The sequence below is a fragment of the Alligator mississippiensis genome, chromosome 1 (genome assembly GCF_030867095.1).
Source record: "Alligator mississippiensis isolate rAllMis1 chromosome 1, rAllMis1, whole genome shotgun sequence".
Taxonomy (NCBI): domain Eukaryota; kingdom Metazoa; phylum Chordata; order Crocodylia; family Alligatoridae; genus Alligator; species Alligator mississippiensis.
Window position 1 is genome coordinate 262,961,976 of NC_081824.1, and position 16,281 is coordinate 262,978,256.

General features: G+C 38.4%; 1 protein-coding gene across 13 annotated transcripts in view; it reads left to right on the forward strand.

Moving 5' to 3' along the window:
• Positions 1–16,281, forward strand: part of ABI3BP (ABI family member 3 binding protein) — a 295,005-nt gene that overhangs the window by 179,635 nt on the left and 99,089 nt on the right. For 10 of the 13 annotated variants that reach the window (XM_059720568.1, XM_059720577.1, XM_059720573.1 and 7 more), the window contains 10 exons: positions 1,564–1,611; positions 2,121–2,195; positions 4,420–4,467; positions 5,014–5,088; positions 6,574–6,621; positions 7,305–7,382; positions 8,186–8,260; positions 10,625–10,672; positions 11,232–11,306; positions 13,636–13,728. In XM_059720568.1, coding sequence (XP_059576551.1) covers positions 1,564–1,611; positions 2,121–2,195; positions 4,420–4,467; positions 5,014–5,088; positions 6,574–6,621; positions 7,305–7,382; positions 8,186–8,260; positions 10,625–10,672; positions 11,232–11,306; positions 13,636–13,728 — 663 coding nt within the window. The remainder of the gene's footprint in view (positions 1–1,563; positions 1,612–2,120; positions 2,196–4,419; positions 4,468–5,013; positions 5,089–6,573; positions 6,622–7,304; positions 7,383–8,185; positions 8,261–10,624; positions 10,673–11,231; positions 11,307–13,635; positions 13,729–16,281) is intronic. The other 3 variants (XM_059720572.1, XM_059720574.1, XM_059720579.1) reach the window with 1 other exon arrangement.

Genomic DNA, 16,281 nt, shown 5'->3' on the forward strand with positions numbered 1-16,281 from the left:
GGTATATTTGTTGCTTTTATTATCAGTATTCTGATTGTTATTTTGTATACTAAGTAGACACAGCTATCTTTAGATTGCCACTTCCTTTATTGACTTTAAATATGTGTAATGTATCTTGTCAGTAACAGTGCAGGTGTCACTTGCTACAGTTTGAAAGGCTACAGCTGTCAAGCTATGATTACACTAGACTTTTTTTTTTTAAGTGGTTTTTGTTTTGTTTTGTTTTTTGTTTCAACTGAAGTGCAGTTCATTTCTTCCATACCTTAAACATCCCTACAACCAGAAATACCACATTCTAAATCTAATAATGACATGTTTTGCAACTCAGTTAATAGTATTTTAATGTATTTCCTTTATTTTGCTGTCAAGAAGTAGTTGTAGACTGTCATCTTGTATTTCCAAGTTGTAGTTTATTTTGAAGTTGGTATAATTTATTGACAGTTGAGAAAAAATATTTAGTAGTGCTGTGATTTAATTAGGTAACTGGAGCCAATCAATGACTTTACACAAATTGATATTTGAAGCAAATGGGATTTTTTATTTTAGTTGGTCACTATGAGCCACCTTTTCACAATTTGATTTGTCCTATTCTGAGTTGATTGTGAACAACTGCAATATTTGATATTCAGCAGGCGTGTCTACATGTGTTGCTATGTCACTGTAGCAACACTCTACAGCAATGTAGCATCCACGGGCAAGAACCATGAAGCTACAGCTATGTCACTGTAGCAACACGCTACCTTATTATAGTGCGTCGTTACAGCAGCATAATGCCTAAAAATAGCTGTGTGCAGCGCACACAGTACAGTACAGACTGCTACTGAGCCGTCATTTAGTACTTCCAGAAGGAAGTACTAAATGATAGCGGAGTAACAACAGTGCCATAGCAGTATGTGTAGACATGCCCAGCATGTGGGAGTTTAATATAGTTTGCTTGGTTGTGATTGATTACAAGTCTCCTGGTGTTTCTGAATTGAATGAGCATAACACTTCTAGTCCCCAGTTAATCAAAGCATGTAATATCGTTCTTAAGTTTAGGCAGATAAATGGTCCCAGCTGAGGGACTGAATTTCATAGGGTGAGATAGTAAGTTAGAACAAAAGGAAAAACATTCAGAAAACAAAATCTACTAGATAGTAGACTAATTTTCCAAGGGTCATGTTGAAGACAGAATCACTCAGGACTTCGGGGCTAGGTGGACAATGTATGATAGGTAAGAGTCATCTCACAGATGTGAGATGACCTGATGACCCAGTAAATCTTTTCTTTTTCTGACTTCTATGATTCAATCATTGTATTACCCCCAAACTGTGATTTTTGTCATCTAATGCATGGAATTTCTTTTAATATAGTGGTGTCCTTGGAATTAATTGACCACAGTTTCCAAAAATTGGAATAAGATTTTTGAAAAGATTGCTTTTGGTATTTCAGAGATTTGGCATAGCACAGTATGAGCATCAACTTCTACTTATTAACTTACCAGTCAAGTAACTTTGATCATTTTAAAGGATGTTCCACAGTTCAGCTTTTCATGCTATTTCTGTTATTTTGTTTCTAATACAGTCCTGGAACCTATTACACTTAGAACTGAACCACCAAGGTCAGCAATAGGTAATGACATTTCCGTAGCAAGCAATCATACTTTGTTTTTCTCATCATGGAAAACCACTTTGCAGTTACACTCTTGCGCCATCAGTTTCTTTCATCATACTGCAACTATTTTTCCTTGATGTGTCATTTGACACTGAAGGGTCTTAAGCATTTTGTTTTGTTCACAGGTAAAACGTCTCTGTTCTAAGACAATAAGGCTATTGGTTTTGAATCACCATCTGTCTGTGCTAGCACATTTATTCTTTGCTGGGTTTGTTTTTTTAAGCTGGGCTCCAAAACTGACCAGGAATTCCATTCACGTGCTTAGGCTGATTCAGATCTACATAATGCTATATTTTTCTTTAAACTCTTTTGCACACTTGGCTTTGCCTTCAGTGTTACTCCATTTTCTTTCTCCATTTCAGGCTTGAGGTATTCCATATTCTTGTGTTACTACTTGTTGCACCTGGCATCACCTCAGATTCCTGGAGTGCTAAATAACAATTTATAACCCTGCTTCTTTCTTTCAGCTCCAAAAGAAACACAACATGTTCCTTCTAGGCCTAAACCATCACCCAAAACTCACATACCTCAGACTAAACCTGGTAAATTATTTGCTAATATTATTGAATATTGAGTTTTAGTTCAAAGCAGCTATTTTGTTAAGTGATTTGAAACATACTCAGAATCATAGCAATAAGATGAAGCTCTGCTGTAATGTGATAGGTGTATTGTTTGTTAGCCGTTTATGACAATAACAGAAATTCACTAGCTGTTGATAACCTTACGTAAGTCTTTCCCATGTTATATTGACGTGGCTTTGAATTAAAGTGGAATTACTCTCAATTTATACCAGTATAATTAAGACTAAAATGTTATAAAGTATTAAATAGAATGAAGTTTAGGCCCCTGCCACATGTTACACTTAAGACGTGGTTAACCAGTATCAAGCTCCTGCATCGGGGAGACCCCTCAGCTGACAGGGCTTCCAGCAATGGGGGTGAAATGTAGTCCCACAGCAGGGAGCATGGATTAGCTGACAGGGCTTCCATCTGCAGGAGCTCATGGTGCACCCCTATAGCTGGGAGCCCCATCAGCTGAAGGGGGCTCCTCACTGCAGGAGCTGTCTATTTGCCAGTGCAGGAGGAGCCTGGGCTCCTTCTGTGCCAGCGATAAGGCACGATGGGATTTGATGCTCAATCTCACCGTCACACCTCCTGCCATGCACATATTGTATCAGATCTCATTGTACTTTTACCTGAATATCTGGTATGTTGGAGATGTATTTGTAGATTTCTTCAAATTGTTTTGCATCATTATTAAATACATAGTTTAGACTTTCTCAGACCTGATGAAGGGCATTTTGTGCCCCAGATCTTGTACATCTGTCCCAACCATAGAGTTAATTTTACTATCAAGTAACAGATATTACCAAATAAATTTTACTTACTGAACTTCTAAAAAGAAAGACAACTTTATGGCTTCTACTGTTGCTAATTGTTATATCTCTTAGTCTTTTCTGGAAGAGTAAATTACCAAATCAACAGTTAATATTTAACTGGACTTACAGTATCAATATATATAACCATTCAATTTTCAATGATACTCTGCATTTAGTATTTATTTATATTGTCAATAAATCTAAATTCAATAAAATTAGTGGTAGTCAGAAAAGTCAACAGTTATTCCACAAGGGTATTCAAGACACTGTCAATAGACAGTCGTGTTCATAAGTACACACAGCTTAATTTACTAATGAGTGCCCAGCCAAGTGGATAGATTCACTGTGCCATGTTAGTGGGCTTCAAAATAAAGCACTTACTAATCATGATCTGCTTTGAAAAAATCCAACCTGACCTACAGAGTGACTTTTAAAATCCTGAAATCATTGTAGCTGTTTGCAGAAAGACGCTCTGCAACTTCCAAGTTCACATAAAACTTTTATTTAATTGAATATATATATTGGCAATGTCTTTCTCCCGTCTTTAATTATACTTGCATTCATCTGTCCTCCTCAGATGAAAAATAGTGTTAATTAGCATCACAAAACTGAGAAGATTGTATATCCCTTGTAAGCATTTTATTATAATTTTCAGTTATGTACTGATCATCATTTCTGTGAGCTGCACTAAGATACAGAATGTTATTTCTGAACTGATGTCTATCTGTCTCACCATCTCATTTTCTTGGTATTACCCATAAAGAACAGTTAGCATAGGAAGAGGTGTGACTTTTGTTGTGCCTTTGCATTTCTTTGGGGAGGACTGCAATAACAATCGAGTCTTAGGACCACAAGTACCTGTTGCACATAAAACTGGAAAACAGTGAAAAGCAGGTGTTCTGTTTCACCTTTAACTGCATGCAAGGTAGAGCTAATAACAAGGTAGAGCTAATATGTGGCCTGTGATATTCATGTTGCCCAATGCACAAATAACTAATTCTAACAATATGGACAAAAAAGAGGGTTTCCAAAGCCAGTTGTATTTACAAATTTCATTTGAAATATATGTCTCAGGAAAAAGCTGCAAGGTATGAGCTCCAATTTCCTGGCTTAGGGTTGAAGTAAATGTAGGCATTCTTTTAAGACCATAGGGAGATTCTTGAAAAATATTGGCTTGTGCTTTAGGGAACTATTTTCCCCCTCAACTGTTTAGGTCCTAATTGTCTATTATAAAGATTTAATGTAGATTATCTGGAATATAATAACTTGTGTAAATTGACTAATTGCTGGTAGACAATTGAAAGCATAATTACAAGACTTAGATAAATTTTAATGGAATTATTCCCTTTTTTTCATTAATCCTTTTACATTTCTTGTTTTCAATATAGTCCTGGATCCTATTACACTTAGAACAGAACGACCAAAGACTGCAATAGGTAATCACATTTCTGAGGGGATTCCCACATTTGTTTTTCCTTCTTGTTCATGATGTTTACACCACAGCTTCTGGCTCAGTGTGCTCCTCCACCATTACTTTTCACCATTGACTTTCTTTTTATTAGTACTCTAGGTGTCTTTGCCATTTTGCGCTAAAAATTCATATCCACCTTGCTTTTCCTTCACAGGAACGCAGTTCTGGTGAAACAGTTTGCTTCTAGAAAAGTTGAAAGCAGCCCTGTCTTTCTGCAGCCATCTTTGTGTTCACGATAGTGTCATTTTGGGGTTTTTTACACTCAGCTCCAAAACTGGCAAGCAGTCCCACCATTGCTTTATTTGGTTTTCTTACAGAGAATGTCCATCAGCACAACTTCTTTTCCTTTTAAATTCCTTTGCATACCCAACTTTCATTCTTCTTTATTACTCACAAAGGATATTTGTTACTCCAGTGGGGCCCAGAGGCATGTTTTGTCTGTGTGTATCATGCCTGATGTTAGCCAGAGATGGCTGGAAAACTGTTTTAATAATTGAGTTCTTTATTTCAGCTCCAAAAGAAACACGACGTGTTCCTTCCAAACCTAAAGCAACGCAGAGCCCAGAGATGCTATCAACCAAACCTGGTAAATACCATTTTGCAGCTCCTCAAACTGAGGTGCGTGTTTCATTAACTCAACCACAGTCAATTTGGTGTTTCACCTATGTGCAATACATGATGCACCTACAACAAGTGAGTTTTATTTGCATGTCTTGAATTTGTCTTGGAGCATTTCTTAAAAGACCTAATCCATTACCAGCAAATGGTCCCACGGGGAAGTACCACCCTCACCACTTGGTGATATATTCTCTATGTAATTGTAAAACTTCCCAGTAAGTTAATTTTATTGATCTATGGCTTGGGGGTCATTTTTTTCAACCTGTCACTTTCACAGCTGAGTATCTTGCATAGAAAATGTAAAATTATCTATAGTTAAGCCTTCAGTGATTTATCTGTAGTGACTGTTTGGGTCTTCTCCCTGTTTTCGGTTCTGTCTATTTGCTAGCTCATCTAAGGTTTATTTTTTGTGACATCTTTGTTTAGAACTGTTTTCTGGGATAAAAGAGGTATAGGTGTGAACATTAATTTGTTATGAAGGAGAAGGCACTACTAACATCCTTTATTTTTTCATCATTCATATTTCAGCAACCCATTCTACACAAGGCCTTTGTTTTATGTAGTCCATTTGTGTTATATTCATTTATAAAATCAATTTATGTAAGAAATGAAAGATCTGTTGTCTACAGGCTTCAAAATCCAAATGTAAAGCAGCTAGAAATTCACACCAAGTTAATTCTAAAAGCCACATGAAATATCCCTGTAATTGGTTACAAAAGACCCTAGACTTGTATTTAGAACCTGGCATACCTTGTAGGTACTGCCTTGTGTTGGAAGTGGCTTTGAGATGCAGGATCCCAGCAGATATTCTGTGAGGCACTGCATCTCAGAGAAGCACAGTCATTGTAGTACACATTAGGTAGATGCTATATGGACTGTACTCTTATGGATATCTACCTCTGCCAGTCACTTGGGAGGCGGTGAGAGCTATGGAATTGCCCTCACCCTGCCTCTTCCTATTAACCCTGTTCATGCCAAGAGTAGATACTGCTCTTGGATTTGTATAATACCTAAGTTTAGCACTTTTAGGGGGAGACTGGATTCTTTTTTTGCCTGCCCCACTCCCCCTGCCCCCCTTACATATCCATGCAGGACCAGACAGGGCACAGTGCAAGTCTTAATGCATAATACTTTAGTGTTATCTACTCAAAGTACCTAGGGAAGGCAGCCCAGCTCTACTTTGAGTAACTGATTTGAATCTAATTCATGGGTGAACAGTAAGATGTGAATACCATTTTGTTAGGTGATAGTTGCATACTGTCTCAGTGAGAGTTGAATATGCACATCTAAGGTCAAGTCCACAAAAGTGCTTCAAGTGAGATCTAATTAAGCTACAAGATAATCAAGTCTGTTTTTAAAATATCCTTTGCAAATAAGGCTAAGATGAATTTTAATTAAATATTTCCTATGATTATTGTGCTATTTGTTTTTATTTTTCATTATTTTAATGCAGTGCTGGAACCCATTACATTTAGAACTGAAAAACCAAAGGCAACACTAGGTAAAGCAATTTTCAGATTGAATAGTCATATATGTTTTTCCCTCTTAACAGAATAGTCAAGATAAGAGAATATAATTCATTCACAATCACTCCATTACTTTTCTCTCACAATTCCCATCTTTACTTTTCACTTTTGCCTTTCTTGTGCATTTGTAATTTGACTCTCAAGTCTGTTTGTTGCCTTCTTTGTTTTATTCATAGGAATATAGTAATGGTTGAAATTCACCATGTTGTGGAGTGTCCATAAAAGGACTATACATTACTTAAGTCCTACTCAAACCCTCAAATTTAAGAGGCTTAAGCGATCTTTGGCGAGAGTATAGGTCTGTTGCAGGCCTTTTTCGCTCAGCCTTTGGCCTATCACATAAAGCTGTGAATCACTCTACCACAACATTAAATAGCTCCATCATCCTCTCATTCTGTCTTTTCCTTTTGGTTTGAAACTACCTCTTTTATTGTTATTTTAAAAGCCCTGTTCAATACAAGACCAGGACCTTGCTTATTTGATGCTTTTCCACACACTGCTGCTGCTTCTCTTCAGGCTCCTGTGCACCACTTGGCTTGTAAACAATTACATATGCAAAAATGATCCTATCCCCATTGCAGGTTCTGAGGCACACTGTGCTATGGCTGGCATCAGGGTCTCATTCTTAATGATATTTAAATCAGGTTCTTTCTTTCAGCTCCTAAAGATGCACGGCGTGTATACTCCAAACCTTCCAAAACAGTACCCAGCCCAGGAGTGCCACCAACCAAAGCTGGTGAGTCTGTATCTCAGTACGGTGAAGTTCTTCGTTTTCTAACATTCTCACCATGAACTGTTGGGCTCTGCATGGCACAAGGAGAAATGTATTCTACCAAGCCTCTGCTTGACAGCTGTCAGGGAACAAGATAATGCTAATAAATAGTCACACGTAATAGTAAATGCACAGTGATTCAATTTATAACAGCAGATAATTTTATTTTTTTGTGTCCTAGCACATAAGAAGATATTTGTCTCTATTTCCATAGGCTAGGTGAGATGTTTTTTAATCAGTTGTCCTACATCTATAATTTCAAGAGACTACTTCATCTAATAGCAACTGGCAAAATTCCAGAAAAAACACTACCTAAATAAAAACCCAAACAACCCATTTAAATGTGAACTCTAAATTTTCATGTTTTTGCTGCTTCTGTTGTTTGAGTGGAGGTATTTTGAGGCTAAGCTGACTTAAGAGGGCAGTAGGTACTTAGAAAATACAGCAAATATGGTTAGGAGCAATGGGAGAAGGAAGAAATGGAGATCTTTAGCTATACGAGAGTAGGAGGAGTAACAGTCTTAAAGGCCTACCCTGGTTTGCAAGAGCACTTCAGTCCCTAACCTCTGCTGTAGTTTAAATGGGTTTAAATGGCACCTTAAGGGCCAGTATTAGAGTTGGGAAATTTCTATCCATATTATTTCAGTGGAAGATACAGGTTTGCAAAATTGTCTCTGGGAAAGTGTCAATTTTCCTTCTGGAAAATCTAAAGAAACCTCCCCTGGCAGTCTATCTGTCTGACTTTACAACTCTGCTTCTCCTTGCAGGTCCCAAAGAGACTCGACGTGTCCCACTGAAACCTAAAACAACATCCAGCCCAGATGTACCACAGGCAAAAACTGGTAATTCTGTCATTGTTTTGCTGTCCTAGTATCAAGGGGTTGTTTGTTTGTTTGTTTGTTTGTTTAGCTGTTATTCCTTAATAGACAAGAGTGTTTTAAAGCTAATCTATTACGAGTGCTGTAGTGCAAAGTAGCTGCCATTTACTATCTCACATTTTATGTCTTCAGATGAATTTCACAGAGACATTACGATTACTTTTTCTGGTGTTAGGAAATGAATGGTTAAAGAACTTTAGGGAACCTGTTGCTAAATAAGATGAAATACCACATTCTGAAAAATGTTAAGAAGCTTTATTTTAACGTTTTTATGGAGTACACATTGCCTGGTGGGCAATTCCTATTATTTGACTTCCCACAAAGTCACTTTAGGTTCCAATAAGATTGACAAACTTCTTGAAGTTCAACTGAAATGATAAGAGAATATCACCTTATGTTTTCTAGAAAAGAAAATCTGGGTGCTTTAGAAAATATCATTAACATAAAAGGGACTTTTGAAAAGGCAAAGTAGCTAAAAAAAGTATGTATCCAAATTATTGCAGAACAGAATTATAAATTAATTCTAAATGAAAAGAAGCAATTCCAAATATTTGGAGACTTCACATGTGTGTGTGTCACTTCAGATTCTCTAGTACGGCTGAGGATTCATGAGATGTGAGGGAAAAACAAAGGTGGTTTTTAACCTCAATCCCAGTGTTCATGCTTCTCTGATTTATACTCAGTTGCCCATAGAGCAAAGTGGGGAGTAGCACAGAGCTGCTACTGCACCCAGCAATACTCATTACTTGAATGCTCAAAGGAGCAATCCACCAGGTTTAAAGCTAATACAATACCAGACACCAAGATGATAATTGAGGCTTACTTTAACTAGATTTAAAGCTCACAGAACACTTCCTTCCAGGTTATTGCCCTTACTGATTCTTGGGCAATTAATTTGGCATCCACAGGCACTAGCTAATACTTTGCATGCTAAAAAGCCAAAGCGATTATCCAGTCTTTAAGGGCACCTATACATGTGCAGCGAGGCTGCTCCGATGAGCAGACTTGATTAATAAAATCTGTGATAATTACTGGATGGTAATTACTGCGCTCCAGTAGAGTTCCTCATCACTTATATCAGTGTCCCCTTGCTGAAACGTGGTGGTAGTGGCACTTTAACTAAAGCTCGTTTGATGAGCTTTAGTTAAAACACCCCCGCTACCGTTTTTCAGCACAGGGATGCTAATACATATGATGCTTCAGGTGCCTGCAGTGCTCCAGGTGCTCTCAGAGCTGCTCTAATTAAAGCACCCTCTCCCCCTCCCCCCCCCAACCTCACTCCCAGAGCATGTGTATAAATGCCCTAAGACTCAATCCCTCCTAGTGTGGTACTGCTACTGAAGCAGCAGTTGCATAGTAGAAATAGTTTTATGCTGAAAGTTGCTATGTCTTGCTTCCACTATCAGAAGCAAAATCCAGATAAAAACACTTCACAGTAACTCAACAGTACATGATTTTTGCCATGTTTTTTTCCCTTTGCAGTCATTTTTATTTCAATGTTATCACTTCAGTGATGTCTTTTAGCTATTACTGAACAGCTATGTTCAGTAGCATCATAATATTGAATGGAAGAGGCCAAAACTGATGCTTACCTAAGAGTTTTCAGCCTCTTCTTTTTTTGATGTTTCTTATTTCACTTAAAAAGGCCACTGTGTTGTATTTGCAGTTTTGACCTGTAAACAGATTTTTAAAAATGTTGGTGATAGGGACAGCAGACCTCTTAACATGTGTAGGTGGATGATTGAAAGGATTGTGAGGGTAATTATCAGATGTCTGTCCTTGGATTTACAGGATTTTTGTGGGGCATAAACAGTCTTACTTTTCAGCAACGACACAGCTATAAGAAAGGGGAGTCAGGTCAATTTTTTTTTAAATAATTTGTTTCAAAAGAGAAATTGGAGTCACTTTTTTCTTTTAAAGACTATCAAAATATTTTAAAGAAAAAATAGATCAAACTTTAAGGACTATCTTATGCCCTTATATATGAGCACAGCTCTAGATTGACTCTAGATGCTTCTAAGGAAGATCCACATGTTGAAGCATGCAGGTGAGGGCAATGCAGCTGAGGGCAGAGCCTGGCTTCTAAAATACATAGCATGAGAATTCAAATTCTTAACCTAGGAGGTCCTTATCAAATGCTGAGCTGGTGTGCTTGTACTACTCCCCCCATTAATTGACCTGAATTAATGTGTATTAATTAAATATACATTGACAACTGAGAGCAAACTTTTATTATTCAAAGGTTCTTGATAATTTTAAAGGGAATTATTCTACCTTTTAGGTAATTCTTATGATTAATGTTGTATACATTTTTGTGTTTTGGTACAGTTTTGGCACCTATTGCAATTACAACTGAACAACCAAAGCCAACATTAGGTAAAGATGTTACCTTTAAAGGTTGGTCATTTTCCCCACTTCTCTTCCATGGACCAAGATTATGCCATTACTCACACATCATTGCTTTTTTACCATTGAACTTCATTCTGCTTTGCGTTGTAGCTTCTCCTACCATTTGAAACTGGAGATTCTTAGCTGCTCTGATTTCTTCACAGGAAAAACCTTGCTTCAGTTCATGCATACATCATAATTTCATTGATATCTCTAGGATTTAAGCATGCATGAAGAGACTGCCCTGCGCATTGCAGCTATAAGGTGTGATGGAAATATCTCAACCATCCTGCAGTCACATCTGTCTATATTTACAGTTCTCTTCATTCTTGTTCAGCTTAGCTCCAAACAGGATCTTACTTGCTTGATCATTTTTCAGATGCTTTCACATATAAGGCCTTCTTTTTATTTTAAACTCCTGTGTGAATCTGATGTTCAGACTTCTTCATTATCCATGTAAAAAAAGTAATTTCTCTAATACAGGCTCATGACATGCAATACCAGTGCATGGAAACTTTCAGTGCTTACAATAGGTTCTTTCTTTCAGCTCCAAAAGAGACTCAGTATGTTCCTTCCAAGCCTAAACCATCACCTACCCTAGACGTACCACAGACCAAACCTGGTAAATGATTTTGCATTTCATCATGCTGATGAGGTTCATATGTTACCATCTCTTCTATAACAGACTGTTTAAAATAGATTTAATTTATGGCAACAATAAAAATACCAGTAACATTTTTTATAACTGAAACTTCCATGTCACTGCACTTAGGGAATCAGTCTGACAAAAGCAACAAGATTTTAATTGCATTTTTCAGTGCCTGGTACAAATGTTTCCGTGAGGGAAAGTGGCAGTGATCCCTAAACAAAGCTGCTTCATAAATTTAATTAGAAAAGATATGTGTAAGGTAGATGTGGAAAACACCAGCACTTCCATTGTTTGCAGTAAACCATGAATATTGGGAGAAAGCCCTTGGACTACAAAAGTGTATGTGTGTGTGTTTTTTGTGCCATGAGATTTCATTCAGGTTCAGTTGAAGAATTAACTTTTAAAGATTATTTCTATCCCTTTCTCAGCTGTGTTCCTAGGGAAAATGTTGGCAACCTGCTGAAACAGTAATTAAGCAGACAAATATTTTGATGTGCCAGATTCACATGACTGCCAAAATGAACGTAAAAGAACACATTGTATTGGGACATCTAGAAGTGAGTAGGGTCCTAGAGCAAGTAAAACAGGGGAGTAGAGTGGTGTACACTGACACTTAAACCAGGTCTGCATGCTAGTACCATGCTCACCACCTGGACTGGATATGCGATACCTGGCACTTCACCACACTTTGGGGGTACCATTGGACACAGAAGATACTTTAAATCCTGGGCCAGACCACACAGCCATTCCCAGATGCAGCACATGGTGCCAGTGACCTGTTTCATTGTGCTGTAGCAGCCTTCCCTGGATTTCACCTAATGCTGAACCTCTGGGCCCCCTGCCAGCTGCTCCAACCTGGCTCAATGCATTGTGGTCCTGGGTGCATCTGTACGCATGATGCTTGGGAGCAATAAACTCCAGCACAGTATGTGCCACAGTTTATTGCTGTGCATTAATATGCATGTGTAGATGCACCCAGAAGGTACATCCCCACGAGTTTGCATGTGCAGGGTGTACATTCACTGTGGGACATATTTGTGCACTGCTATTTGTCCCCAGACACTGCCCTGCATGTGTACTCTGGCACATGGCAAATTGCCTCAGGTGGGGTAGGGGAGGTTGCCCTAGCAGCCTTCCCTGGGGTTCTGAGGGCCTCCCAGGGCAGCCATGGTGCCAAGTTGGGCACTTTTAGCCTGGCTGGCAGCCAAAGTGTGCTATTTTGGGTAGAATAAAAGCCAATATGTAAAATGCAGGTCCGTGAAAATGCAAATGCATGGCAGTGAGGATCTGAGGGAATGAGAGACAATAGGTGTGAGCCAGGTTGGGGGTGGGGGACAGAGGAATGTAGAACTGGTGATAAAATGTAACTGGTAAAATGCAGGCAGGTTACCTGGGGTTATCACATGGCAGGCAGGTTATATTGCACCATAAATCCAATGTCTATATAATTATGCCTCTGCTTTTCTGTACAAAAAGAAACATACAGTAGAACCTTATTGCACTCTGTCTGAATCAATATTTCAGAAAGAAAGAAAAATGTTCTTTTACTTTAGACATTATGTCTGTTTTCCAGTATAACAACATTTTAAGCCAAAAATAAGATGACAGTTTTCATTCCAAATGGATAAATTGACTTTAAACATTTTGAATGCATCTCTAAGTCCTGCAAATAAATTCAGAGGAAAAATTACGCTTGCAAATTTGCTGTAGGAAAACCAATATTTTTCATCAAAATCCACATTTTCTCAAGTAAATTCCAATTTTGAGTCTCACTTTTAGGTGAGAAAACTCTTCCACACAATGAAATATATTGACCAGTTCTAATTTTAAGGCACCTGATCAGAAACTATTGTAACAGCCACTGAAATACTCTACTTATTATTAGGTATGCCGTAGAAAATGAAGATATACATTTAATTGTTCAGGCATATGAAAAAGTCAGCCTATATCATCCTTGCACACACAATAATATACTAAGATAGGGTCTAAACCAAGACCCTAGTTCATATTGTTTTTCACCTTTTAGGAAAACCTACATCTAGACCTGAATTTTGTAGCCTGTATTTATAAAGAAAACCTACTAAGGAAAATTTTCACTCCAATAGAAAACAACATATTTGAGTGTAGTGCCATAAAGCTGCTTTAATCTTTGTTTAAACATTTTTTTTAGAAAACCAGTCCTGAAGTTCTCTGGAATAAAACCTCTAATGCCATGCAAATCTTCGAGAGAAAATGCCTGCTACAATTATAAAACACCCCCTGAGCTGATATAGTTTATATATACCTTGTTCATCTCTTTCAGGATTTATCTCCAATTTTTTTCCAGCCGAAATCATTCCATCCCTCCAAGAACCAGTCACTACTATAACTCCTGAACAAACAAAGGCAACGCTTGGTAATAATGTAATTCAATTAATAATCACCCCGCTGTTTTCATTCTCATCATGGAAGATATTCCAAAGAGAAGCTTATTTCATGCTATAAGAACTAATCAGCCTTTTCTTTGCTTCTAAATGCACACTTGTCCGTTGGCATTGAACACAGAGTTTTGTTTTGCTGTTCATCTTTCAGGCCGCAGCACTTCATTTTCTACCCCAGCCTGAATCTTTGAGCTTGAAAAGACATGAAGGAAAAGGAATCTACTTCAGTTTCATGTATTTCTGGGAAAAAATAGTAGTCATATATCCTACCTTTCTCCTATTAGAAGGACCACATACTATAATTAACCTTTAGTAACTGTTGGATCACATCTACCTGGGGTTATTGTACTCTCTAGATCAGTGGTTTTCAATCGTTTTTCATTTGCAGACTCCAAAACATTTTGAATGGAGGTGCATACCTCTTTGAATTATAACTGTAGTTATTCATATTCATCTTTCACAGACCCATTAGACATAATCTGTGGACTTCCAGGGGTCCATGGACAACAGGTTGAAAACTACTATTCTAGATTTCTATTCCAGTCTTAGAAGTGTGCCTTTCCAGCTTGCCTCCAAGAATACAACTACTTCTCATTATCCATTCATAGTTAGTTAGCTTCTTAAAAATGAATGCTATCGTATCTTTCCATTATTTCTCAAACTCTGGAAACAAGACAGTAATACTTAGAAGGGATGCATGATTAGCAGCTGTTGCTGCTGCTAGCTAGCTGACACAACTGCCCAGGGCACAAAAACTGTTGTAACTGCCTCTGAGGTGGCATATCCTACTTCATCCATAGTTCCCATTTTAATAAAAATCTAGCGTCTCTGAGACCTTCTTTGAAACAACCAGCCTCTTAGCCTCCCCATCTCATCACCCAGCATAATCAGGAACAAACTTGAGGTCATTCCAGGCTTTGGTGAATCTTTATTTCATCAGACTCATGGTTCAGTTCTCTTCTTTATATGCACATCACATTTTAATTTTCAAAATACACAGTTTAACTTATAAATCATTTCTGTCTGCTTGCTAGCACAGTGTGGAAATGAAGAAGTGTTTTAATCAAAACCTTTGACATTCTTTATGTTGTTAGTCTCTTCAACTCTACAGTAGAATAAGACTTGGGACAGACAGTCAAAAAGCCTGAGTCTGAATTGATTCAATCTTTGCAGGTTACTCTAACCTGGCTAGACTAAACCGGTTTGTAACCACAAAGACACCCCAGAAATGCAGGCAAATTCCTGAAGTGGTTTAGGCTAGAAGCCAGGGGGTACTAGAGCAGCCCTCCCTTCCCTTCTAAAGTGCTGAGCTGAGGTGGGGCATAGCTAAGCCCTGGCAGGATGCTCTGATTAGGAAGGGTCCCCTTCCCCCCCCATGATCACAGAGCATTTATCAGCATTGTTAGCAGCATTGATCACACCATCAGAAAACAAATCCCCTCTCACTAGCTCAAGCTCTTCTTAAACAACTTTTTCCAAGAAAGGAAACATTCCAAGGAGGGACATTACCAGCTACCTGTTGATTAGCTCCAAAAAGGACACAGTCCAGTCTGCCTTTGTCCCATCTACCACAACATGGACCATGGCCAGAATGTGGTATGCTAGCTAATGCTGAAAGGTGTCTGTATAAGGTAGGGGGGAGGGGGCAATCCCTGCCTGAGCAGGGACTGGTGAGGGAAGGAGGGGGGGAGCAGGAGGAACCCAGGCAGATGCCTGCAGTCTCTGCCGGAGCTCCCACCAGGGAATAGAGGGGAGCTCTGCTGTGGACTAGAGAGCCCAGCCCAGAGCACATGCCAGGATGCTGGGGGAGTCTGGTTTAACTTAAACCAGGAAGGGGTCTGGGACAGACATTGCATAAACTGGTTTGACCCAAATCAGTTAAGTCTGATATTACATTTAACCAGGTTTATCTCAAACCGGTTTCAGACATTTTTAAATTGGTTTACGTGCATTGAACATCTGCTCTGTTACAGGTTTAAACCAGTTTCTGATCACTTAAACTGGTTTATGTGTAATGTCTGTCCCTAGCCTAAAAGGATGGATCCTTTCTAGCTATGACTGACAATATGGCTAAACTTCACTTTCAGAGGTCTCCCACTGTATGGCACAGGGTGAAAGAAGGGAGGGCACACATGGCATGGCAGGAGGGGCCAGCACAGCATGGGGTATTGGCACAAAGTAGTGGGGGTGGAGGGGCCCACATGGTGTGCAGCTCTCAGCCCCTCAGAAGTTTGACAACCATACTCTGGATCATGATTTTATGAGATTTAAAAAAAAAATAAGAATACAGGTTGTTCATAGAACAGACGTGTGTATAGATATTGTTTCAGATGTCTAGAAATTGAATTCCAAATAGGTCAGACTATATCCTGGTTCTCATAAATTCAGTTCAAAAAACTTTTACAGAAGGGACATATTAATTTTTTTCTTGATCCTATGCCAGGCTCTGAGCCCACTACACAATTTCATATGAGATAATTTAAAAAACTATAATCATAGTCCATTCAAAAATCAAAACAGATTGGGTA